This window comes from Panthera leo, chromosome B1 (assembly GCF_018350215.1).
Source record: "Panthera leo isolate Ple1 chromosome B1, P.leo_Ple1_pat1.1, whole genome shotgun sequence".
Lineage (NCBI taxonomy): Eukaryota > Metazoa > Chordata > Mammalia > Carnivora > Felidae > Panthera > Panthera leo.
Genome location: NC_056682.1, coordinates 31,393,298 through 31,419,996, shown reverse-complemented (window position 1 = coordinate 31,419,996; position 26,699 = coordinate 31,393,298). Strand labels below are relative to the sequence as shown.

At 47.4% G+C, this 26,699-nt stretch overlaps 1 protein-coding gene across 3 annotated transcripts in view; it reads left to right on the top strand.

Moving 5' to 3' along the window:
* DPYSL2 (dihydropyrimidinase like 2) overlaps positions 1 to 26,699 on the top strand; it is a 130,364-nt gene that overhangs the window by 61,702 nt on the left and 41,963 nt on the right. For all 3 annotated transcript variants that reach the window (XM_042934510.1, XM_042934512.1, XM_042934511.1), the window contains exons 2-3: positions 2,238 to 2,326; positions 4,108 to 4,292. In XM_042934510.1, the coding sequence (XP_042790444.1) occupies positions 2,238 to 2,326; positions 4,108 to 4,292 (274 nt within the window). The remainder of the gene's footprint in view (positions 1 to 2,237; positions 2,327 to 4,107; positions 4,293 to 26,699) is intronic.

Genomic DNA, 26,699 nt, shown 5'->3' with positions numbered 1-26,699 from the left:
CAGCTGATTGCTGGGTAGAACCCAGGGCTGAGGCAGAGACCGAAAGAATCCTTGTAAACTCAAGATGTGTTTAGGGCTGGATTTGAGGGCGCGCTTTCGCTCTGGTTTCCTTCTTAGCTAGGGACACCCCGGCTTCCTCTGGATGCACGAGGGCACACCCATCCGCAGGAGAGAGACGTGGAAACAAATGCACAGGGGAGGGGGCGTGTGCTCAGGAGGATTTTACAGGATGAACCAGGCTGTGCTAAAGAGAGGGTGGGTACTAGCTTTTTCTTGAAGGCCAAAGACCCAAGATCCCAAAGGGCCGGGCTCGGGGAGGAGGGAGTGGGTGGAGAGGACCCAACGTTACATGTTCCCAGCTGTGGAGGAAGGAGTCTGGGGAGAGGGGGTGGGGAGCAGGTTTGCCACAAGCCTCAAATAATTTGTTGTCTTCGTGAATGAAAAAGACAGTTTGGTTTTGACAGTGTGGGGAGAAAAATTTAGAAAGCAAACGATCAAGACCTTTTTTTTTTTTTTCCCAAAGAGCGCCCCCTCTACCCTTAAAAAAATCTGGTTACATTATCTTAGGACCTATAGTATGGTTTCCCTCCTTCCATCATCACGGCCAGCATCTTATGTAAGAAGCCTTCTGGAAGGGACTCGAGTGGACGGGGCGGTGATGTCTCATTTTTTTTCTTAGCATGATGTTGGCTCGGGGATTCGCACTGATGGCTGGGACAGGTACTGCAGTGACTAAGGGCTTCTCCCCTGCCTTCCAGGCGACGTTTATCCTGTCACAGCTGGGTTATGGGGGAAAAGGGGGAGATCATCGTGGGCAGAGAAAAGTCCACTGGATCAGGCGACCTGGGGCAAGTGGCTTAACCTCTCAGCCTCAGTTTCTTTATGTGTCATGGGAAAAAGAATCTGGCCCCACCCACCTCTTAAATTTGTTTTGAGGCTTTGGTGACTTAAGGTACCTGACAGGAATTTTGTAAAGGTCTTACACAAGTGCAGGAATTGTTGACTGTTTATTCCCATTTGACTTCCCAAAGTCTGTAGTAGGATGATGCACCCTACAGTGTATAAAATTAAAATGATCTCACTGTTTTTCATTATGTTAGAGAAAAAATAAATACTTTCTATACCCGGCTGTGTGTGCATTTATGTGTAACAGTATCTTTTTTTCCTAGGTATCTAGCAGCTTATATGTTTATTCTCATTTTTATTTATTCTCCCCCCCCCATATATTTTTTAAAGATTTGCTATAATTTTCTGGTTTTGGTGGGTGCTAAATATAAATAGCACTTACTAAGAATATTGGTTTGTAACTGAATTTTAAGGTAACCGTTATCAAAATGAATGTCATCCTCTGACGTATTTTGCATATTAAAACGGTGGCCTGTGGTTCAACTTGTTCCCCACCTGGGGATACAGCAGGTGCGTGTCCACTGAACACAGGACATTAATATCCCATTCCATCCACAGCATTTGGGATAGAGAGGAGTCACAGTGTACCAGTTCTGTTGCATTCCTGGCCCTCACATGCTGCTTGTCATATATAATTTTTTGCAACCTTTAAAATACAAGCGCATCAACAATGTACATTTTGGAACGTGCCATCTCATCTTATCACAAAATTTTACATTTTTCTTAACAGCCTAGTAGTTAAAGTGGTATATATTTGAAGTGTTCACTCCCCCTTTGTTACAGTTGATGTGATTCACCCCAAAGATAAAAAGCAAATATAAAGAACGTATTGTAATGAAACTTTGCAGTGGTTGAGCGAAGTGTGTTTGTGTAGAGTATCCCATGACAACAGACTTGGTTAATTTTTCCCTACACAAACCATGCCAAGAATTGACTTCCTTACATGTGGGTGTATTTATTTTTAATGAAATTTAGCCTGAAGCCATTTAAAAAATATTGTCTTCTTTATCTGAAATGTTTACACTGTTCTTTAAAGAGAGTTTGGTGGGCATTCTTTCATTTTCTCTCTATTTCAGTGGAGAGAGATAGTTTTTGTTTTGTTTTGTTTTGTCTTTAAACCTAGAATAAGCTTTGAACTTTTGCCAGTATGTTCTGACTCATCAAGTGATGAATAGGTTGTCACATCAGGTTCACCTTTGTCACTGAACCTTTTCAGAGTTGGCTCATTTTGAGCATCTCTTTTGAATACCGAAAAATGTGTCCTTAGCTCGTTGTCTTGGTACTGATGTTCCTCATAGGTCATGCCTGACCTTATTACTTCTTCGTTTCAGAGTGATCGTCTTCTGATCAAAGGAGGTAAAATTGTTAATGATGACCAGTCATTCTATGCAGACATATACATGGAAGATGGGTTGATCAAGTAAGTGTCACTCATTATAGAGACGAATTTGTATACCTTCCAGTATTCCCAGACATGACCTACAGTTCACACACATGACATCAAACTTGAGTGACTTCACAGACTGCCTCACTTAGGATATGTTTAAGCTTATTTTGATTGGTGGCAACTAGTGAATTTGAAAACTCAGATTTGGGGAATTCAAAGGCACAATTAAATGCACACCCATTTCCTTATGTGTTATGTAATTGACTATTTTAACTGAGGTGACACAATATCTTCTTGTTGCCAGTTTAAATTCTTGGTTTATGATCTATTGAGTATATTAAAGGTTTTCCTAGAATATAGTTGTTTGGGTAGATTGCCCAATCTAAGGCATAAACTTGGCATCCAGCCTCTTCTATCTAGATAACACATCTGCTGTCTTAATTAAGCATCCAAGTTGCTGAGGCCAAAGGACACCAAATGAATTACCAAGTAACAGACAAAGTACTGCCTCATCCCCAGGGAATTTTAGGTTTCATTCTTTAAGTGGCAACAAACGCAAATAAGACTGCCCTTGTGTTTATTGTGTATTGTGTTACAAAAGAGAAACAACAGAGGGTTAAGTGAGCTGAGTACACACCAGTATCTTCCTGCCCTCCTGACTGGGAGCACTCACAGGGCCCTGGGAGAAATAGCACATCTGTTTAAAGACAAACACTGTAGCAAATGACATCTTTTAAATAAGCAGCATTCATCAAGGCTAGCAGCAAACCAGTCTGGAGGAGTGGAAAACTGGAGTGGATGGGTCTGTTGCCTGGAAACTCACACCCTGATTTATGAACCTAAACTAGGTTTTAACATTTCCACATTTAATGTTTTCTCCATGTGTGTTTGTGACATTCTCTGCTTGAGGCTCTCAAATACCATGACTTTCATGTTCCATTTCCGCCCCCCCCCCCCCCCCCCAATTAGAAGCCAGCCTGATACTGGCCTAGAAGTGAGCATGCCTGTGTGCTATTTTTAGTCCACACTAATTTGTTTTAGAACTTTTATCAACTCCTTGATTACTTTTTCCTTCTGAAAAAAGCTGCTAGAAAGATGTAGCAAAAGTGTTTTTTGAAAATTGGAAATGAATCCATGACCCTCAACGGAATATTAATTTTTCCGTCCTTAGTATCTGAGTTGCTGAGCACATGCTTCCAGATTTTTAAATAGTTGTAATCATAATGTTCACTTCTCTTTTTTCTTTTTCTTTTCCTTTTCTTTCTCTTTCTTTTTCTTTTTCCTTTTCTTCTTTCTTTCTTTTTCTTTTTCCCTTTCTTTTTCTTTTTCCTTTTCCTTTTCCTTTTTCCTTTTCTTTCTCTTTCTCTTTCTTTTTCTTGGCTTTGTTCTACCACTGTCTTTCCAGTACTGTTTTCTCAGTGTGGAAAATAAATGTAAAGTGCAACCAGGTCTGGAGAAAATTGCTATACAATTGAATTAGTTCAACTGTATGTTATGGAGAAAGTGTTGTGGCATTTTAGGTAAATGTCTTGGGGGCCTTGTAATCATTTGATCTTAAGGGTTTTCTGGCAACTAAACCTCTTCCATCAGCATGTCCTGGTGCTTTATTTAAATTTTGTTTTGTAGTATGCTCTGTTTGCCTCTTAGTTGGGGTAGGGACTGGGGAGTGCACATATTAGGAATATTAATAATAATCCAAAAAGTCTACAGAACCTAGGGAAGGATAGTTCATGGCTTTGTGAAATGTCTGTCAGAGCCCATTTGACTCAGGAGTGGTTCATTTATAACTGTTATCACCCGTCCTGTTTACTTAGGCAAATAGGGGAAAACCTGATTGTGCCAGGAGGGGTGAAGACCATCGAAGCCCATTCTAGGATGGTGATCCCCGGAGGGATTGATGTCCATACCCGCTTCCAGATGCCTGACCAAGGAATGACCTCTGCTGATGACTTCTTTCAAGGCACCAAGGCCGCCCTGGCTGGGGGAACCACCATGATCAGTAAGATAGCTTAAAAATAATCATCTCAGAGCTTGGGAACCATTATCATTTGAAAATGCGTCTGTGTTGTTTCGATTCTTTCCTTCTAATAGTTGCTGGACTGAGCAGTGGATTGCTTTACCACATAAGGGGGAGGGGGCGGGCCAGCCATTTGTCTTGTTTCCTTGTCCTCGTTTTCCGTCCAACTCTGACGTGTCCATTTGAACTTGAGAATACGGTGCTAGAGAACTGGGGTAGGATAAAAGGAACGGCCTCTTGCTTTCTCGGCTTGAACTTTTGTCTTCCTTGCTCTGAAAATGTGATTTGATGGTGGTTGCTTTAAACACATTGCATTTGGGGTCATCGTCAGAGCTGTCCATTTTGAGCCTTTGCTCATAAGTATTTGATTTTGGCTTTTAAACAGTTCCTGAGGCTGCATCTTCTTGGAGTGACGGCGGGGTGCTGCAAATGAAGTGTGGAAGCAGGAACCTGTATTCGTTCCACTGCTAAGAAAATCAAGTGGGGGGAATATTTCCTGGCCTGGGCTTGACGTAAATGGAATTGGGCAGCCCTCCTTCGAGAGCGACCCACAGATATTGTTAATTGTCATTTATGTAGGAAAATTGCTGCCACCCAACAGCAGATGTCCTTCATGCGTTGCTCCAAGGAATTTGTGCTTTTTGTTCGGCAAAATCTGAAGTATATTTCCTGGAGTCATAGCATGCGTGTTCAAAGTTAGCTTGTATAAGGTCGGCTTCCAATGTGCCTAATGATGTCCCTGTGACAGATACTATTTTGGTTTTGAAGAGGGGGATAAGCCCATCAGACACATATGTAAAAAAAAGAAAAAACCAAAAACCGTTTATCCAAGAGCGAAAGGAAATATATAATCCATCTTCAAAACTTACAGTTCAGTTCAGAAGAGGGTCAAAGTAGAAAGAACTTAGCTATTTTATGCTTTAGAAAAACCTATGTTACTGCTTATTTTTCAGAATGACGGTCTTTTTCCCTTGTAACTTCACAGTCCATCTCTCAGCGTCCTTTTTTCTATTCTGCCACTTGGGCGAACATTGCCCTGCTGTCCCCTCCTAGTCTGAGCGCCCCTACGTTTTAAATTGCACTTTCTTGGTCTTCTCTCTCGGTCCTGGTCTTCAGAGTGTCTGAAGGATCAGCGACCACTGTCTTCTGGTTCAGCTTTCTAATCAGAGAGCCTGCAGGTTGAAGCCTTATTACTTCGCTCTTGCTGCACACCTCACCTTCTGACCTAGTGGGAGCCATTCTCAAGGGCGTGGGGGGCGGGGATCCTCCACCCACAGCTCAGTGCCCTGACCTACTGGAAGAGGCTGCCATTTTGTCAGTCGTGTCTGCTAGGACTCAGCTGGCACCAGTGGGCCTGGCTGCCCCTTCTCCAGGGCCAGCTGCAGAGCCACATGGGAGCTTCGAGAAGCACCGACTGCTTGGGTGACAGCCTGCAAGGCCAAGCCAAGGCTATAATCTGCCTCTGTTTGAGTTCATATGAGGTCCTCGTGGGCCCCCGCATTGTTCACCGGGTATTAATAAGCCACAAATAATCTTTCCCGAGTGAGTGGTCAGTGCTGTCTCTCAGTGGAGGGATTGCTGGGCGGGAGCCCCCTGTGGTGGAAATGCCGCCAACCAGGAGTCTGCCGTTGTGGTCTCCCTCCGGCACTGACTCGCTGTGCGACTGTGGGCAGGTCCCCTCACTTCGCGGGCCTGCGCATCTGCACGATGAAGGATCTGCACGAGCTGACCCTGCATGTCCCTTTCAGCTCCCACATTTGGTGACTCACCGAGCTCAGAGACCGTTTGCCTGTGATCAAGTGCACTTCGCTCAGCAGATGCATAAAGCCCTGTCTTCTCTCAGACTTACTTGAAAGACCCCACCATTCTGTTTTCTCGTCTCCTACCTCCCTGAATGGGCCTTTCACTCCTTGCACTTGACCCATTCTTTGGCCCCCCATTCTGTGTCTTGTCCCTTCTCTGCTTTCACGCTGCACCCCCCCCCCCCCCCCCCCCGCCGCCCCGACTGCCTTCACCACGAGGGCATATGCCTTCCTGCTGATGCCCTGACATTCTCTTTGATCTTCTTCCTCAGCAGCAGTGGGCTTCCTTCCCTTCCTTCCAAGTGGGCTCCTGAGCAGGGACAAGGGACAGATCCACAAGGCCTGTACCTGGTCTGGGGGCTGGGAACAGTCAGCAGATGGCCTTATGGCAGATAAGGGGGAAGGAGAAGTCAGACTGCCTGCCCTACACATCCGGGCAGAATGTGATCGTATTTCAGTGTAGGGTTTGTGATGCAGTAGTAAGGCTAAGAGGCTAAAAAGCAGAGGGATTTAATGAGCAAACCCCAAGGAAGAAAAGTAATCAGAGGTGGCAGGGATATGATTAGAATTGTCACACCCCAAACTCCACTGCTTTTAAAGCCCTGAGAAGAATATTACCTGCCCTTGCAAATAACCACCCATGGTTACTGACCTCTATAGAATTCCCACTGGCCTGCCCTTCCCTCGGGAAGCAAGTGGGAATGATACAGATGAGGAAATCGGGATTTCTTCTGCTTGCTGGTCAACACATTTCGGCATTGCTTCAGAAAAGCACGCTTTACAGACACAGAGTTTTGCGAAGAGGGAGAGCTAGCTTAATGTGACTTGGTTGGTACCTACAGCCTGCTCCTTCAAGGAAATTGTAGCTTCCTCAAGGAGTTTCGAGGCCAAAAAAAAAAAAAAAAAATGCTTAGGGCCCTGGAGGAGATTCAAGTGAAACTTGCAGAAGCAAGCCCTTGAAGTAACCGGTGCACCACTGCCCACACCCCCTTCCTGCCATCTCTCTGAGTTTCTACAAGCCTGTCACCTGCACGTGCCCTTTGCAGTGCCCTTCCCAGGTCTGTCTGAAATGGCACGGCCCAAGGTGGAAAATGTAGCCGAGTAGTCCAAGTTTAAAAAGGGAGGTGACACGTCAGCAGCAGAAAATAATATTATTGCCATCCAACAGAGCCTCCCATTGAGAATGGCACAACGAGAGCTTTGTAAGGGGCCCCCAGTGCAGGGCAGACGGAACGCCCTTTGCCCTTTCCATCCAGTGGTGGGTGGGCGGAGCCTCCAGACAGGCCCTGCACGCGGCATCGAGACCAGCCGAGGGGTCACGGAGGTGGCAGAGTTGCTTCCTGGGGAAAATGCTACTGGGTTCCCGAGAGCGTTACGCTCATCAGAGTTAAGACTCCAACATCTTAACCAGAGAGAAGCAGATGGGAATGGTTACCTCCGTTTTATAGAGGGAAAGTCCGGGGCCAGAGAGAAGGGCGTTATTTGCTGATGCTTATCCTGTGCGTTGGTGTTCGCCGCCGGTGTGGAAAACACATCTACGGGGCTGGCTTCCCCACCTGCCAGCTGTGTGACTTAAAGCCTCAGTGGCCTCATCTGCAAAGTGGGGAAAGTTGTTACGCAGAGTGACTTGGAGACATGAGAACAGTGCCTGGCCCATAGTAAGCACTCAGATGGGGTTGAGTTACTTTTTTTCCATCTGTGTTAGGTGCCAGCAGCCTCTCATCTCTGTAGAGACCCCTTCCCGATCGCTGCTTTTGTAAGAGAGCCGGAGAAAAGAGACTGCAGCTGCAGGAGGGCACAGGGGTTCCCTAAACATGGCCGACAGGTTGTGGACCCTGGTGTCACCTGCATGCATTTCAAACATTCAGCTTCCTGGTCCCCACCCAGCATATCTAAGCAGAGAGCGTGCTGGTGGGACCTGTGAACCTGTATTTGAATCTGGATTGTCACATGCACTTGAGCTGTTCGAAAGCACGGATCTCGGGTCCAGGCCAGATCTCTGGACTCCCGATGTCTGAGGACCAGAACCCACAGTGCAGGGAAAAGAGCCTGACTGTCATTTTTGCTAACCTGAACTTCAGGCTTTCCCTGGAGGGGTGGAGCCCCAGTGCAACACCCTGCACCGCAGAGATCAGGATGGGACCTGAGCACAGAGAAGGTGCAGGCCTGGAAGAGACCTCTCTCTGAGCTCTGCACTGGTCACCTTCTAGATGGGGCTCCTTGGATGTGCCTCAGGCACCTCCATCCAGCTGTCTCCAGGCATCCTTACCCTCGCCTCTCATTGTCCTGCCTCTCTTCTGGCGCCCAACCCCAGCGAGGGCCGCAGTCACAGTTATTCTGGCCTGAACTCACAAAGTCACCCTGTGCTGCGTTGAGTGAATTTTGTCTGTCCCTTATCTCTTGCATCCATTCCATTACTGCCACTAAGTCATACCTTTGTTGTCTGTACTGGATTTGTGCCCCCGCCTTCGGAGGAGTCTCACTGCCTCCGGGATTCTGTCTCTGCAGGGATCCTGTCTCTGCAGCGTGCACATCTCCTTGCACCATGGCACTTTCTCTGACACGGCGATGATCATGCCCTCTCCCTCCCTTGCAGCCCTCAGGGGCTCCCTTTTGCCCAGAGGATGCAGCTCAAGCAGCAGAACGCTCCATGCCGTGACCCAATCCTGCTGCCCCAGTCTCGACCCAGATGTTGTCACCTTAGCCAGGGGATGCCCTTACCTTCTTCTCTTTGCCTCCGGGAATGTTTATTACTCTTCGAGGCCCAGCTAGGTGTCACCTCTGTCCCAGAGCCCCTGCTCAGCCCCCTTCCCTGTAATCTATTGCTGCTTCTTTATGCCTTGGCAAACATGGGGTTTTTATCCCAGGGCCCCTATGACATCCATCATGTGTTATAATGTGATCAAAGTTCCTGCCTCTTTCATTTTGGTATTCCCCACCCACCCAGCAGAAGCACCTGAGGGGTGCTTCATTAATGCTTCCAGTTGAATCAATGAATGAATGAGTGAATGAGTGAATGAACGGGGACGCTAACAGCACTTGGTTTCCTGCTTCATCTGAGCCTGGTGCCAGAGGACTGGGAATCCTGGGGCCGGGTTAACATGTCTGATATCCTCTGTGGTTGTTTTGACCGAAGCAGCCGTCTCTTCAGCGGCGCCCCTGTGCCTGCTGCCCTAGCCCCACGGTCAGCCATTATGGCAGTTGGGGGAGGGAGGCAGGAGAGGAGAGATCGGGGTCCATGCGATCAGGGATGGCCCCCCTTCCCCCTCCGCCTGGATTGTTCTTTCAGGAGGAGGGGGGGGGGTCGCATCTCATGTGGTCCTCCTGTGAGAGGGCTTGGCCACAGCGTACAGGGTCAGGTCTGTTTGAGGAGTAGCTCTGAGCACTGTGGCAGACTCAGCGATCACTCCCCGACACCCCCTGGGCACGTCCCAGCGTTTTCTGGAGAGTCTTGCCTGTGGAGGCAGGAGGCCTGACATGAAGGCGAAGTGGCTTCCCATGATCCTGCTGGCCGGGCTTTCCTCAGGAGACGTGGCTCTGAGTGTCACTGTGGTACATCCACTGCTTGTCATTTTTTCATCCATGTGGCATTTGGGTTTGCTCCCTGCTTCTGATGAGTACACATGTGTGAACACACACACACTATAATATGAATTGTCTGTAATTGATACTTTGATTATTCCCTTTGCATCATTCATTTGACTCGGGTTAGAAAGTGTTTACAAAAAAGGCCGACCACATCAGACTAAAGTTTCAAAGTCCAGGACCGAAGTCGTGGCCACAGAATCGGCCCGTGGCCTGGCGATTAGAAAGCCATGTTAGCCGATGGGCTGTCAGCTCAGGCTCTTCCTGTCCACTGCTTGCGTCTCCCCGGGCCCACGTGGGCGAGGTCACACATTTCGCCTAAGGACACGAGTGCCTCAGCAAGCGGACCCCATGGGACTGGGCCTGCGCAGGTGGGGGGCACGCGGATCGCAGCCACGAATGGCCGGATTGGAAGAATCCCTCTACTCCCTGCAGTATTTTGGGCCGATCACCTAATACCTGCTGCCGAGCAGAATGGGGGGAGGGAATGGAACAGACGAAGCATCCTGAGAAGTAGCACAGCTCTTCCTGAAGGCCCGCACACACACTTTACTAAATGCCTTTCTTGTGGAGGAGGCCCTTGGGTCGGGCTCCACCAGCCAGCCTCATAGCCCTGTGGCGATTCGGGTGAGGCCCCTCCAGAAGCAGGGACGTTCCTGTTTGGGGGCCTAGGCCCTATGCCATGGACATTGTAGCAGGTATCTTAATCTACTCGGGGGTTCTTGCTGGCCTCTGGCTCTCAGAGCTGGCAGTTAAAATTTGGAAATCACCCCCGGCCACCTAGGGGGTGGGCCTTCGTCTTTTAGGAAGGCGTCCTATCCTCCCTGATGCAGTTCTGGCCCTGCCCGTGGGTGCTGTACGCAGAGTTCAGGGCGTCTCAGTACCCGGATGCTCCCAGAGCCTACTCTCTGCCTTCCCCTAGAGCTGGATGTTTCGATTGTTGGGAACTTCCGGTCGGTTCTGTTGCCCACGATGACAGCTAGAGCCAGGCGTGGTAGGGGGGGCAGTGGGAATGTTGGGCCCCAGCAAGGTCTTCCCAGTCTTCGGATGTGAGGGACGGGCTTCAGTGGTCAGCATCCCGCAGTCTCGGGGTTCCATGTGGCTAAATAAGAGCCTGCAGGACACATACAAGCCCAAGGACGCGCTTGCTCTGTGTCCTGGCTCAGGAAGCTGGGCAGAAACTTCCGGAGGGCACAGCTCGTGCCTTATCCCTTTGTTTACGGCCCCTGACATATGTGGAAGCTGCCTGATAAAGAGCTGAACGAGTCTGGACCAAAATCTGCACCACATCCCTCCTTCTACCTTGATGGCTTAACATTGTTGTCCTGGGACCACTCTTCTCATGTGAAATCCTACATGGACGGCCCTCCCTCCTCCCTCCCCCGACCACCTGGCGGATAAGGCTGATGAGGGCAGAGCTGCTCTGGCTGAAACAGTGGGCTGGGGGAGAGCCCAGGTCCGTGCTCCCCTTTCTCATTGTGCTCCCCACCTTGAGAGCCCCTCTGCCTCTGGGGAGTTCTAGTAGGGCTTGGGGGAGCCCAGCTGGGAAAGCACCCCATTCCATCCCTGCCTTCCCCACTGCTTGCACGCTAAGTTGTCGGGGGGAAAAGACGTTTAATAAGAAGGGACGTACCTACTTAGTCATTTAAGAAAACTAACCGCACTGTGAGTTTTGGGTGGTTTTGGGTAACGTGCCTCCTTCTGTTCAAGACGGGGACTGGGACAAAGTACCCGTGTCCCTTTCCCTGCTTGGGTTTGCACTGGTTTGCTTTGCTTTTCACTAGAGCCCGTAATGGGTAAACACTCTTCTGTCCCCTGTTTGAAAAATTAGTGATACACAGTGTTTTACAGGGAAAAATGACCGTCTTAGGGTGGCCAAGGTGTCCATTTTTTGCGGGGGTGGCTCGGTCAGTTAAGCATCTGACTTCGGCGCGGGACCCCGATCTCCCTCTCCTCTCTCTCTCCGAGGTGTCCACATTTTCCTACCTACCATTCATAGTTCTGGCCCCAGATCACTGCTGGGCTTCTTTCTCCCTTTTTCCTCTTTGAGAAGCCATCCCTGTTTCTCCTTGGAAAAAGGATTATGTCTTTCCTTGGGTTTTGAGAGCTCTGCCTCTGACTTTCTGCTCTTGTTGGGTGAAGCCATTTACCCAAATGTCTTCCTTTTAGTCCCTCTTAACTGCCATGGTAATGATAAAGGGGAATCACAGTGAGTAGAAATTAGAGTTCTTTCTGGTTAACCCACTTGGGAGGCAGCTTTCTTTGAATGTGACTAAATGTTCCCCTAATGATAGAGAGGATGCGGTGGGGGTTGGGTCTCTGTGGCTGAGGCTGCCTACACAGGGAAGGGAATTTTGTTTCTCTGAGCCAGGGCGGTAGTTCCACACCTCGATTGCACCCTAGAATCCCCTAGGGGAGTTTTCACAGACTACAGAGACCAAGCTTCTGACTTAATTGCTCTCGGTGGCCTGGGCATTAGTAGTTTTTAAAGCTTCCGGGTGATGGCCAAGGTTAAGAGCTATGGATCTGGGTGCCCGCTCCAACAGTTGGTTTCGGCTGAAACCGAATGAATGTCTGCCAGAGTTTTCTACAAGCTAGAGGTGCCCTCTGCACTCTGTTCTCTTCTGTATCCTGTCCTCTTTTTTTTTCTTTTAAGTGTATTTATTTATCTTGAGAGCGAGGGAGAGAGCGTGCATGAAAGTGGAGGAGGGCAGAAAGAGAGGGAGAGAGAATCCCAGGCAGGCTCCACACTGCAGATGTGGGCCTCGATCTCAAACCTTGAGATCATGACCTGAGCTGAAATCAAGAGTCAGATGCTCAATCGACTGAGCCACCCAGGCACCCCTGTATCCTGTCTTCTTTGTGAAGGGAGGGGGAGGAGGATTGCAGCGTCATGCCCTGGGGTGGGTGGATTCTGGTGGGTGCCCTCCAGAAGCTTATGAAACTGGGTGGTGCTCAGCTGGTGTCACCAAGAAGGGCCTCCTCCTTCAGTTGTTGTCCTTGGTGTCCTGGAAGGATTGTACTTGGCTAATGCCCTAACAGGGCACTGGTTAGGACTTGGAGGATGTGGGGCGGGAAGTGATGGGCAGGAATGAGGCCAAGGGGTGAATGGGGGGGAGTACCAAAGGCAGAGTGGAGCTGGGATGTTGACTGCTGTCCCCAGCCCTGTGGGCCACCTGCTGTGCTGGTTTCCCTGAGAAAACCCTACTGTCTTTAGGTCGAATCAATAGTGTTTATGACCTAATCTCCCTCTAATGATAGGTCAGAACTGGAATCCTTCCTTGTGGGGAGACTGTGAGGGAAAAATCAAAAGAGCCTGATAATAACATAGAATCATAGACTCTTAAGGCAACCATTCGGATTTTCTGTCCCGGCCTCTGTCTCCCAGCTGGGGGAAATTTACAGGGCTTTGCTTCAGAGGGCAACACAACAGGGCAGGGGTGGGACAGCTCCAAGGAGCCCAAGATCTCGGTTTAGTTTCCCTTTCTAGCCCTTGTTGTTGCATGTGATCATGGGATACCTTAGTTCTAGATGGCAGTTTCCACGTCTATAATGTGGGGACAATGCAGCCCTGTTTTGTGGGGTTATGTGCAAAGTAAGTGAGATCGTTTGTGCCATAGTATTTGGAAATGGTTATCGGGACACTTTCGGCACATGTGTGAATCAGTGGGTCTATCTATCTACGTGTTATCTGTCAGTCTGATCTCTATACCTGTCTGTCATTCTGTCTCTTGTTTATCTCCTCTCTCATCTCTATATGCGATTTGTCATCATCTGTCTAGTGTGTATTTCCAGCTATCTAGTCTCCTGTCGAGCATCTAGGTAAATCTATTATCTGTAATCCATCCTGCAATCTGATGTTTACCTACCTGTCCATCGGTTGGTCTGTCTGTTGATGAGCTGTTCATCTCTCCTCCAAGAGTGCAGTCACATCCCCGCTGATTCCAGGTGGGCTATCTCCCTTCGCTGCCACTTGGTGAGTTCAAGGCTTGTTTTCATCTTCGAGCCTCTGAGGTGGAGTGTGTTCTGAACAGAGGAGGAAAAACAACTGTATATATATATATGTTTATATATAAGGAGCCCTCTAAAATGGCTTCTTACACAAAAATGTGAAATTTTACTTTTCATTTCCCACCTCTCCAAATAGTTGCTGGAGAATTTGGGGCTTACATTTCTTGACAACACGCTCCGCCCCACAGATGTAAAATGATGTCACAAGGAAACAGCCCGTCAAGCCAATAGGTCTTGCTAGATTTGAATTTTCAGCCAAAACAGGACTTCAGACGAGGCCAGCTTTGTAATCGATTGTTCCCGTGCTGGTGAACACCCGGGCCCCTCTGTTTCTCGAGGGGGATTCATTACAGTCTCTGCAAGGAGGTTCGCATTCCTTGCTGAACCTGCCCAAATCTCTCCCTTCGCACAGCTCACCGAGCTCCCCTTGCACAGCCTGGGGTCATTTTTCTGGCAGCCTTGGTGACAAATTCCTCCCCAGTGGGTGTTCCACCTAAGGAGGGATTTAGTCATATGGGACGCAACACTCACAGAGCGTGGTGAGAGAGGCCGGGCAGAATGCTGAGCTCTCTCCTCTCTGCAGGCACGGTGAGCGACCCATTTGTGACATCAAATGAAGGGACCGTGTCAGACCCCTCAGAGATGAAAGTGCTGGTCCCTGATCCCTTTATCGGCCCGTCGTGGCAGAGACAGGTAGCTGCTGTTTCTTGGACGTGTACAATTCCTGCTTCTTCCTTTCAGCTGGGAGTCTTTCTTCTTATTTATTTATTTCTTGCCCTGGTTCATTAGCTGCAAAATCACGGGGGACAAAAGGCCAAACAAATCCGTAGTGGAGGCAACAAGAGAGTTCAGTTGGAAAGCTATGCCCTAGGGGGTGGACAGATATTTGGGGGACATGCTGTGCCCAGTGTCAGGGGTGGGGCCCAGGGCTTGGGATCAGGCATTGGGCTGATAGCTATCCCCAAGAAACAGAAAGATTTTGGTGTTCAAGCTTTATTTTGTTCTCTATCGTTGGATAGATTTAAAAGCATTTGATTTAAAAGCATTTTTTGTGGGGGCGCCTGGGTGGCTCGGTCAGTTAAGTGTCCGACCTTGGCTCAGGTCATGATCTGGCGGTCCGTGAGTTCGAGCCCCGCGTCAGGCTCTGTGCTGACAGCTCGGAGCCTGGAACCTGCTTCAGATTCTGTGTCTCCCTCTCTCTCTGCCCCTAACCCACGCGCATTCTGTCTCTGTCTCTCTCGAGAATAAACACTGAAAAAAAATTTAAAAGCATTTTTTCCTGTAATATAAAGGGGGGAAGTGATCAGATAGTGTGACCATCTCTCACTAAGCAGGAGGCCGTGTCGGGCGGTGGGGGGGGGGGGGGGGGGCGGGTGGGAGACGCTCACCAAGAGGGTGGCAGGGGAGTATCTGACCATCCAACAGAAGCACTGGGTTGATGACCTAGATTTCCCCCTGTGTCCCAGGGTGACTGGAAAGCAATCGAGAGGAGTAACCGATGCCATGCGTTCACTCGCGGAACTTTCCTGCTTCTGGGAGGCCCAGGAGCTCTTTTCCATGCTGGACCAGATTGTGCTGAGTCCTGTCACGCAAGCTGCTTCAAAGATCTTCTTGCCCTTGCCCGGGCCTCGTCTTTCCTCATTTCTCTGACTCGCTTTGGCATGGCCCTCCACGAGGCTCAGCGGGCTGTGTTCTTCGCAAGTCCGATCGGGAAACACCTCAGGCAGATGGCAGTGTTTGAGGAGCAGCAGAGACAGGGAGGAAAGTCAGACGGTTGTGCAGGGCTGGGATTGCTGCTCTGCACATTGTTGTTTCCTGCACGGAGATAATCCGAGGAGACGCATGAGGTGTAACGGAAAGAATTTGAGGCCCCGGCTTCTTGACGACACATCTTCACGGAGCTAGGAATCAGGAGACCTTCGTTCTGGTGTTTGCTGCTTGTTTATTCGCTCGGACAGGGTGTCCCTTATTTCTGTCTTGGTGTCGTCAGTTGCTGGAGGGGCCTGGGTTGGACTTTCCTGCCTAATAGGGTTGCAGTGAGGAATCGGTGACGCCGCACAAGTGGCACCCAATGTGGGCAGGTTGTGTGTGAGGGCGAGTGGGCCCCACGGCCCAGTTTTGCTCCTGGCAGTGAAAATTTTTTTTTTCCTTTGACAATGTATTCATGTTTGAGAGGCAGAGAGAGATAGAGCGTGAGTGGGGGAGGGACAGAGAAAGAGGGAGACACAGAATCCGAAGCAGGCTCTGGGATCTGGGCTGTCGGCACCAAGCCCGACGCGGGGCTCGAACCCACGGACCGCGGGATCGCGGCCTGAGCTGAAGTCGGACGCTCAACCGATTGAGCCACCCAGGCGCCCTGACGGTTAAAACGTTTCATTTTGACCCCTGGAGACTGAGGTATTTGAAGGGGGTACATTTGCTTTGTAGTGATTGACTTCAGCAACCACCTTACTTTTCATCATATACCCGTCTGTCTTCGTTCATGGAGATTCAGTCAAAATGGTCAGTGTAGCTCCAAAATGGTGTTTCTTTGGACATGATGATAGCACATCCTCCCCACCCCCTGAATGTCTTTTCTAGCTGAAAGCGTTTAGCTCTGTTATTGGAGACTTCTCCCCTGGCCCCAGGAGAACATAGTTTCCATCTTAGTTTGGAAAAGGAGAATTTGCTTTGCTGAATTTTGCTGCGTTTTAAGACACCTGATCGTTTCCTCTCCTATATTCTAGAAACAGACCCACGTGTTTATTGGAAAACGGTACTTTTCAATCACGGTTGGCTCAAAGGGCAGGTTAACATTTTAACATTAAAATCGTAGTTGCTGGGGGATGAATGGTAGTCCAACACCTGATTGCAAGCTCCAGGTGAGGGCTGTGTCCGAGACTTAGCAATTGTTTTTTTTTTTTTAATGGTTTATTATTATTATTATTTATTTTTGAGAGAGAGAGAGAGACAGTGTGAGCAGGGAAGGGACAGAGAGAGAGGGAGACACAGAATCCAAAGCAGTCCAGAGACTCTCAGCTGTCAGCACAGAGCCCAGTACGGGGCTCGAACTCATGAACTGCAAGATCATGACCTGAGCTGAAGTTGGACGCCTCATTGACTGAGCCACCCAGGCGCCCCTTAGAGATTGTTTATTGCTGTCTCCTCGTGTTGCCGCAGGGAGACCAAAGCCCGGGAGGGGGGTGTGTCCTTGTGGGCAGGACTGAGATGATTCCTGTGACCTCTGTCCCATGGTGCATGTTTATATCTGTATTCGTGTGTCTTGTGTGCATTTTAGTTCACTACCAACAGTGAGTGCAGGTGGAAGTTCACCCAGTCTTCTGACGAAGAGAATCTTTTCTACCGTGCAAAGCTCATCTCTAGGAAAAAGCTTACTTTCCAGAGACTAACTGAAGAAGGTGTTATTCCTGTTTGCAGTGAAGTGTAGGTTTTCATTAAATGGCAAGGCCTCCTAGTGAAAGACAGACTGGAAAAGCTGATAAATAAAAAAGAAATAGATTCTCTGTCTGTAGGGAGATGGAAAGTTTTTATTCAACTGTATTTCTGCTGCCTTTGGCTTGAGCGAATAGGCATATGACTTTTCTGTCTTCGTTCTGAGAGTCAGATGATCCAGAAACCACGTTCTGCACAACATTTCTGTTTCTATGACATAAATCCCTTATTTCCATTGTCTCCTTGCCAATTAAAGGTGGCCTGTAGCAACCGATGGGTTTTCCATCCAGGATTGTGCCAGAAAACATTATTTTCTTGATTGGGTTCCCTCCTCATGGATTGGTTTGACCCTGGCTTTTTCCGCATTCTCTTTGTCTCGAAGGCAATTTACAAAAAAAAAAAACCAAAAAACTGCCTATCCGTTCTGCTTCCCCCTAGGAAAAAAGATGCTAGGTAATAGTCTCATTAGTTCAAGCTTGCTTTATTCATTAATTAACTAATCCATTCGTTATTTATGTGTGTATGTGCATGTTGGCTTACACAAACTATACTGACTCGTTAAAAATAAAAAAAAAAACAAATAACTTACATGCCATAAAACTTAGTCTTTTAAGGTGTACAATTCAGTGGTTTTCAGTGTATTCATAGAATTGTGGAGCCATCACTCCCGCCTGAAGTCAGAACGTTCTCACCTCCCCGAAAGGAACCACATAGCAGTTAGCAGCTATGCCCCACCCCCAGCTCATTCCATATACTCAGCTACTCTCTGTCTCTGTGGATTCGGACATTTCGTATAAATGGGATCGTGTAATATGTGGCCTCTTGTGTCTGGCTTCTTTCGTTTAGCCTGGTGTCTTCAGGGCTCATGCGTGTTGTGGCATGGATCAGCACTTCATTCTCTTTTATGGCCGAATAATAATAGTGTATGTATGGATATACTACATTTTGCTTATCCATTGACCAGTTGACGGCATTTGGGTTGTTTCTACTCTGCGGCTATTGCGAAATGAATAATGTTCTTTGGTGGACACGTTTTTGTGTGCACATATGTTTTCATTTGCCTTGGGTGTATATCCAGCAGATGGGTTGCTGGGGTTTATGCTAATTCTATCTTTCACTTTCAGGGGACCTGCCAAACTTCTACAGCGGCACCATTTTCCTTTCCCACCAGCAGTGTAGGAAGGCTCCGGTTTCTCCATATCCTTGCCAGTGCTCGTTATTGTCCGTTGTTTTGGTCACAGCCACCGGGGTGGGGAGTGAGGTCGTAGGTCATCGTGGTTTGACTTTAGGCTTTATTTTAAGGCCGGTCCGCTTGCTCACTGACCCTTAGTCACGCTTATCTTGATCTGTGATGTGAGAACTTGGTTTTGAGTGTGTTTTCCTAGCCTTGCAGAGGGGCATCTGATGTGACAAGTGTAGGAATGCTCATCGAGATGAGACAGGTAACGGAAATCACGTATACAACAGAAAAGCAGCCCTCCCACCCAACGGCCTCTGAAATTCTCTCTTTGGGGGTTCATTGGCCTGGCTGGCTGCAGTGACTGCCTCTGCCCCCTCCACATTGGCTCTTATCTCACCCTTTGGCCCAGAGTGAGTCCTGTTTTGCTGCCTTTTTGACCATCCTTCATTCTGCTTTATGGTGGGGTGGGCAGGTAAACTACCCCGTGCCAGGGAGGGAACCTGGCAGAGGCTCCTAAGCCCGCCAGGCCCGGGGAAACCTGGGAATCTCCCAGGCCAGTCCATTCCTGCCTCGGATGGGCATCCCCCCTCTCCATAGGCTAGATTAAGAAGATAGTTTACCTTCTGCATTTACAGTTACAGAGCCCTTTACACACAGCTGCTCTCCCCTGGGACCCTCCTTTTCACAATCTGTAAGACAGGGTGGGAAATGCCCGCGCCCCCAGCCCCTCCCCGGCATTTCCCACGAGAAAGCTGCAGAGTAGAGAGGTTAAGTGACTTGCCCAAGGCCACCCAACTAATACAAGGCGGAATGCAGGCTCGTCCTGGTGGGATGTTGCCCGCCTCTGTCATCGGGCGAGGGGACATCAGGCGTGTGAACGTGGCTTCAGTGTGCGCCCTGGATTTGGGGCGGCTCCCTCATCGCTCTCTGGATGTTTCTGACGTAGTATCAACGAGCACCTGCTCCATCTGAGAACTGATGGTATTGTGCTCGACTGCGGAGGCCGCGATTGATGTGGGCTGGCGGAGAGTGATAACGAGAAGGATGTGGTCACTTTCTCAGTGCCGTCGCAGCTATTGCTTTGTTTAAACAGAGTTAATGAGCACCGTGGTTTCCACTGCTAAGAAAACCCTGTTCATTCATCCGTTCAGCTGATGTTCATTCTGCTGCGCGGTAGGTACTGGTCTCAGCATTCAGACTGCAGACAGGGTTCCCATTCTCAAAGAACTCGCAGGCCATCGGGGAGACCAGCAAATAAAAGCTTAACAATATAATGTGGTAGCCCCTACACTAAGGTTCAGGGGGCAGCTGAGAAAAAGACATCTTTAAAATCTGCCTGAGAGGGTCAGGGGGAGACTTCTGCCGAGGCTTGAAGGCAGGCCAGGATTTTGCCCTGGAGTCCAATTGTGGGGTGGGCAGCAGGAGGAGGTGTCCAGCCAAAAGCGAGGCATGTATGACTGGATCGAGGCACATGGGAGCCGGTGAGTAAGAGTCTGGCACCCTTTAGAATTTACAAGTAAATCAGTATTGCTGGGTATTAAAAAAAAAAGTTCTAGCAGGAAGGACATGGCGGGGAGTCTAGAAGGAAGGGGAGTGGGGAGGGGAGGCTGGTGGGGAGGGGTGTCGTGTGAGAGCAGCCTGTTGGGGCAGGAGTGCTGCCACTGATCTCTGAGGCCGCAGGGGAGCCCCTGCCCCCTGTTTTTTCCAGACTCTGTTCCCTTCCAGTTTGCCTCAAAACCCAACCAAGTCCTGTCCCAGGCAATGCTGAGGGACTGCGGGCGGTGGAGAGTCAGTTCCTCGAGGGCAGGACCGGGGCACTGATGGGAAACCCTTGTTGTGCGAGGGTAGGTCTTCAGGAGTTGCTGCCTTAGGGGCAGGGCATGGCCTAAGGGAGGTGTGATGCAGGGATGGACTCTGGTTTGGCCACCTGGTGTTTGAGTTCTGCCTTCACTGCATACCAGCTGAGCAAGTACTTTTTGCGTCCCTGAGCCACACTTTTCTTTCTCTTCCTTTCTTTCTTCTTTTTTAATTTATTCTTTTAAATTTCCCTAAGACATACGTAGCTTAAGGTTTACCATTTTGACCATTTAAAAAAAAACTTTTTTTTTTAACGTTTATTTATTTTTGAGAGCGCGAGACAGCGTGAGCAGGGGAGAGGCAGAGAAGGAGGGAGACACAGAATCTGAAGCAGGTTCCAGGCTCTGAGCTGTCAGCACAGAGCCCGACGCGGGGCTCGAACTCACGGACCGTGAGATCATGACCTGAGCTGAAGCCGGACGTTCAGCCGACTGAGCCACCCAGGCGCCCCCATTTTGACCATTTTTAACAAATTTTATTTCACATAGAGAGAGAGAGAGAGGGAGAGAGAGGGGGGTGAGTGAGGGGCAGAGGGGGAGAGAGAAAATCCCAAGCAGGATCCACGCTCAGCAGGGCTCGATCCCACGATCCTGGGATCGTGACCTGAGCTGAAACCGAGAGTTGGACACTCAACCGACGGAGCCACTCAGGCGCCCCCATTTTGACCATTTTTAAGTGTGCAGCCCAGAGACTCTATACCTGGTAAACACTAACTCCCTGGTCCTCTTCCCCACAGCCCCTGACAGCCACTGTGCTACTTTCTGACTCTATGAATTTGACTATGAATTGTTGATCATACATGTTTGCCTTTTTGTGACTGGCTTATTGAAGTCAGCGTAATGTCTTCAAGGTCCATCCATGTTGCTGGATGCGTCAGAGTTTCCTTCCTCTTTTCTTTTTTTTTTTTAATTTTTTTTTTTAACATTTATTTAGTTTTGAGACAGAGAGAGACAGAGCATGAACAGGGGAGAGGCAGAGAGAGAGGGAGACACAGAATCTGAAACAGGCTCCAGGCTCTGAGCGGTCAGCACAGAGCCCGATGCGGGGCTCGAACTCACGGACCGTGAGATCATGACCTGAGCCGAAGTCGGACACTTAACCGACCGAGCCACCCAGGCGCCCCAAGTTTCCTTCCTCTTAATGGTTGAATGATACTCCATCGTATGGATATTCCATCTTTTGAAATCCACTCATCTGTTGATGGACACTTGGATTGTCACCGCCTCTTGGCTATTGTGAGCAGTCTTCTCTGAACAAGTATCTGTTCCAGTCTTTGCTTTTAATCCTTTGGGATATACACCCAGAAGTGGAATTGCTGAATCATATGGTAATTTTTAGCCACAGTTTTCTGATGTTTCAAGGTTTCGGTACGGCTTATATTTGATAGATTATATAAACTACCGAGCATGTGTTTGGCACATGATAAATGTTAATTCCATCCTTTCTGAAAGGCCCCTTCCACCCTCCTGAAAAATTTACCCTTTAAAACAAAAGCACTTTTAACTATTTTGATGAAAAATACCTCTTCAAAGTCACCTGGCTAGCTCAGTCGGTAGAGCATGTGAATCTTGATCTTGGGGTGATGAGTTTGAGCCCCGCATTGGGCATAGAGTTTACTTAAGAAGTAATAGTAAAGTAGGAGAAAATAAAAGAAAATATTCTTTGTTGTTCTCATGTATTTAAAAACAACAACAACAAAAAACCTCTTCAGGGATAGTGCCTGTTTCCTTCTAAGTGAAGGGAGTGGAACATACTTTAAACTCTTAATGCCTCAAGGTTAGTTCCCACCCCCCCCCCCCCACCCCCCCCACAAGGTTATTGTTTTGAATCTGTGTTAGAGCATTGTGCTGCTTGCAAAAGTGTTGGGCTTTTAAAAACTCCCACAAATGGTCTCTAGCTGTTGGGAGTATTTGTCTCCATTTCATCGTTTCCCTGCCTCCTCCCTTCCTGGCCTCCCTTACTTCTTATTGCTACTAGAGTACCTGACTGTGGTTGCTAGCCTCCCTCCTTTAAGTTCACGTTTCAAGAATGCCTTCTGCTTGAGGACCAGGGGACGGAGATCCTCGCTAATGTATGGGGGTAGGAAGAGGCAGGCGCTGAGTGAGATTCTGTAACTACTCTTCCCCGAGAGCAGTTTGTTTTAACTGAATGGAGGTCTTTGGGGGCAATTGTATGGAGTTTGAGTGAAGAGTCAGATGGCCAGATGTGGATAGTGCGGCGTCATTGTGTCTTGGAAATTATGCTAGGGAGGAGGTGAAAGCCAGAGGAGTACTCTGCCAGGTCTGAAGGGCAAGTGGACAGCTTCCATCTGGATGGTCTTGGAAGGCTTCTTGGGGGTGGGGGGTGAGAAACGGGCCTAGTTGGGGATAGAGGTGAATGAATGTGTGAGAGAACACATCTCTCTTCTCTGGAGAGAGTCAGAGGAAGCCCAGACCTAGGAAATCAGCTGCTGGATGCTCCTTGGGCTCCGTGGCCACTGTGCTTTGACACTGCTTCACTGTAGGACCCAGGAAAAGTCTGACATCTGACCATCTCCATTCTAATCCCCTCCCTGTCCAGTCTTGCATTTACCGTAGGAGATATTAGCATTGTCTTCATTCGGTCTGTTTTAGAATCCGGTATCTTCTGTGTTTCTCAAAGGCATTTTTGTCCGGTTGGGGAAAGTGTGTAGAAACTGCTCTCTTCTCTTTGCTTTGAAGTTTCATTTTGCCTCAGGTCTCTGGGCCATGGAACTTGGGCAGGAGCACTAGTGCCTGCCCAGCACATACTTCAGTGTTTCCCTCCCTGCTGAGTAAGAGGCCAGAATTCCAGTTACTATCTCTATTATATAACGTTGTTCTGGAAGTCCTAGCCAATGTAATAAGACAAGAAAAATAAGCGGTAAAAATATTGGAAAGGAAAAATAAAATGATTGTTATTTGTTAGGTGGTCTTAAATATTCAAAGGAATTAACTGAAGAAAATATTGGGTCTAAGAAGAAAGCTTATTAACATGACCAGTTTAAAATTATGTATTCAAGGGGTACCTAGGTGGCTTAGTTGGTTAAGCATCCGACTCTTGGTTTTGGCTCAGGTCATGATCTCACAGTTTGTTGGGTTTGTGGGATTGAGCCCCACACCGAGCTCTGTGCTGACTGTGTGGAGCCTGCTTAGGATTCTCTGTTCGTCTCTTCCTCCCGCTTGTGCCTGTGCGCACACGTGCGCGTCCTGTCTCTCTCAAAATAAATTAATAAAGTGAAAAAATAAAAATATGTATTCAAAAGTAACAGCTTTCTCATATGCCAGACGTAACCAACTGGAAAATATAATTTAAGAATCCCATTCACAATAGCTGTACAAAATATAAAATAACGGGATTACAAGAATACATTCTTATATATGGGACTTGAGAAAAGACTTAAAAAAAAATGCTATGTTGATGCATAGAAAGACCTAATTCTGTAAAGGAACATATTCTTTAGAGATTAATCTATAAATTCAGTGTGATTCCAACCAAAACCTCAAAGAGTATTTTGGCTTTTTGACACTTGACTGAATGATTCTGAAGTTTGGGTTAAAGAATCAACAAACCCTAAAAGCCAAGAACATATTTTAAAAGCACATAATGAAGAAGGGCAGGAAGCCATACTTAATGGGATATTTAAAAAGCTATACACATGTCATAATTAAAGTGATATGGCACTACTTCTAGAAGAGACATCAATGTCAGTAAGGTAAAGTAGACAAACTATAGGTATTTGTGTGAAAAAAGGAACATTTCAAGCTCATGGTGAAATGATGGCACAGTCATAGTATTATGCTGGCATAGTTAACCACTTGAAAAATAGAGAAAAGTAAACTCCTTATTCACATCCTCTATCCAAATACCTTTCAGAGGGTTTAAGTTAAATTTAAGCAACAAAGTCAAGAGAGAACCAGAAGAAAATATAGATGAAGAGTCCCATGCTTTAGATAGAGGTAGAATCAGAAAAGACAGAGACACGTGACAACATAGAAATGAAAGACGTCATCAGAGTAAAATAGTCAAAAGAAACACCAGAAGTAGGAAATTAGATTTGAAAAATACGAGAAAGGTTGATGCATTTAAAGTGTGGAATCTTAAGGGTGCCTGAGTGGCTCAGTTGGTTAAGCGTCTGACTCTTGATCTCAGCTCAGGTCTTGATCTCAGGCATTGGGCTCCAAAGGGGTCATGGAGCCTACTTAAAAAAAAAAAAAAAAAAAAAAAAAAAAAGAGAGAGAGAGAGAGAGAAGTAAAATAGAATATGAAAAGTTAACATTTCAATAAAAAGATGAACACTAATAGAAAAAATAAAGGGTATGAACATGGTATGCACAAACGAAGAAATAATTCTACCATAAAACTTAAGGGAAAATATTCAACTTGAATGAGTAATACAGAATACCAATTAAAATAACATTGAGCTAATTTTTGTCTACTGAATTTTCAAATAGTGAAAGGAAGTAATACCTTGTTAACTAGGTTGTGGTGAAATGGCACTCCTAAGTGCCTGCTAGGTGCTTCCACTGATCTGGCCTTTCTGGAGGGGAGTGAGACTGTATCTAACGAGGTCCTTGCGAATTTATAAGCAAGAGATATTCATACCCCTTGAGTCTGAATTATCAGTATGCATTGTTTTGCTCTACGGGTGTTCACTGTAACATTATGTTTGATGAGAAAAGATGAAAAACAACCTAAATGAACAAAATACATAATTGGCTAAGTAAATGATAGCCATCTCAAGGAAAAGGTAGTTATGTAGTCATTAAAAACTATTGTGGAAAATATCTACGAATACAAACATGTTCACAACATATCGATGGAAGAAAAGTAGACCGTGATCCCTATATCCTGATTTGATACTTTCTAAAAAGAGCTTCTTTTTTAAAAGAGCTTTATTAAAATATAGCTTACATACTGTAGAGTTAGGATACTACTTTCGTAAAGAATATGTAAGTGGGTGTGTACGTGGGTAGGAAAAAAGATTGGGTACACATACATCAGACATGTATTTTTTTTGGATGATGGAACAACAGAAAATTTTGGGTTTTTCCTAAATTCTTTCTTGTTTTCCAGGTTTTTGGCATTTAAGTACTTTTGCACTTAAAGGAATTTTATAGAAAGAAAAGTTTCCTTGGAACTCTCCTTTGCATCTGGGTTATTATCTCTCACCCCTGTCGTTCTTGGGGAGGAAGAGAACATAATGTGAGGAAGTGTTTGGATTTTATGTACCGTGGCGCAGGCTGGCGTTTGTGAACTTTCAACTACCCACACGGTGATAGGGTTTAACGACAGGCTCCCTGAACAGCTGGGTCCCTTATCGGGCTTAAACCTCATTGTCCAGATACATTGGCTGTTATTCAGAGTCTTATTAATCAACTAGGGGAAAAAGACCCATTGAACCGTTAGCTCTCCGCCCGTTATGGGGAGCACATGATGATACAATGACCATGGTTCAGACTCCAGAGATGTTATGCTGTGTTTTTGAATTCAGTCCAGGTTCCTAGGAGGAAAACACCCGTCAATTATGTTGGCTCTAGATAGGTCCCAGTCAACATATGACATCACCAACTCTTCCTTCCCTGCCCAACTTTCTTTGGAGGGGATGCAAGGAAGACAGTTGTGCAAAACTGGAATAAACAGAATAGACACCAGGCTCCCCATGCTTTTGCTTCTAGGTTGAGCTGCCATCCAATAGCCGGTATGATCTTTTTCAGGCACAGTGAGACTCTTGTCGCAGCAGCTTTGTACAAGGTGGATTAGTTGCTCGTCAGCTAATTAGAGTCCCGAGCACACGTCACTTCTTATCTGAACTAGGTCCTCTTGTTGTCTTTATTATATTATTTGGCGTGTGCCCATAAATGATGTCCTGAAATACAGTAGTTGTGAGCATGACATCTTTTATTTTGGGCCACATTTCCTCAGAAAGGTGATTGTAATCAGATCATGGGGTTTGTTTGATTATCTACTTGAATAGGAATGTAAACATGACCCTGTTTCTTTAATTTGCTTCTTGTTTTTTCCGTTGTTGTCCTTGACCTTGGGTCTTTGGCTGTAGCATTTGACATAGTTCTACCCATTATGTATGCGAGTACACGGGTTTCTGTTGGGCCATAATAAGGAAGCTGCGGGTCCTTGAGTTTATAGTTGGATTCCCTTCCCAACAGGGGACCAGCAGGAAGGAAAACGGAGACAAACCCACTCTGCACGTGAAAGCCTTGCAGTGGGGCTTTTATGTTTTTGCGATGTTCCACACAGCCCTGTAATCTCTTATTTTTGGCAAGCCAGCACTGAATCTGTGGTCCGGTAGCCCCGGGCAACCAAAAGCTGAGACAAACAGAGGAAGTGTCATTACTCACATGTTTCCCCAGCCACCTCATCTGGGTCCGTCGCAGCCAGCTGCCGCCCCTCTTTCGAGGTGGAGCTCCTCGGAGCAGAGTCCGACCAGGACCCACACGGACACCCTTGAGGTTGTCGTTCCCTGGCCCCTAGGGTCCCTGTTGCTCCTTACTTTCCTGCTTTCTT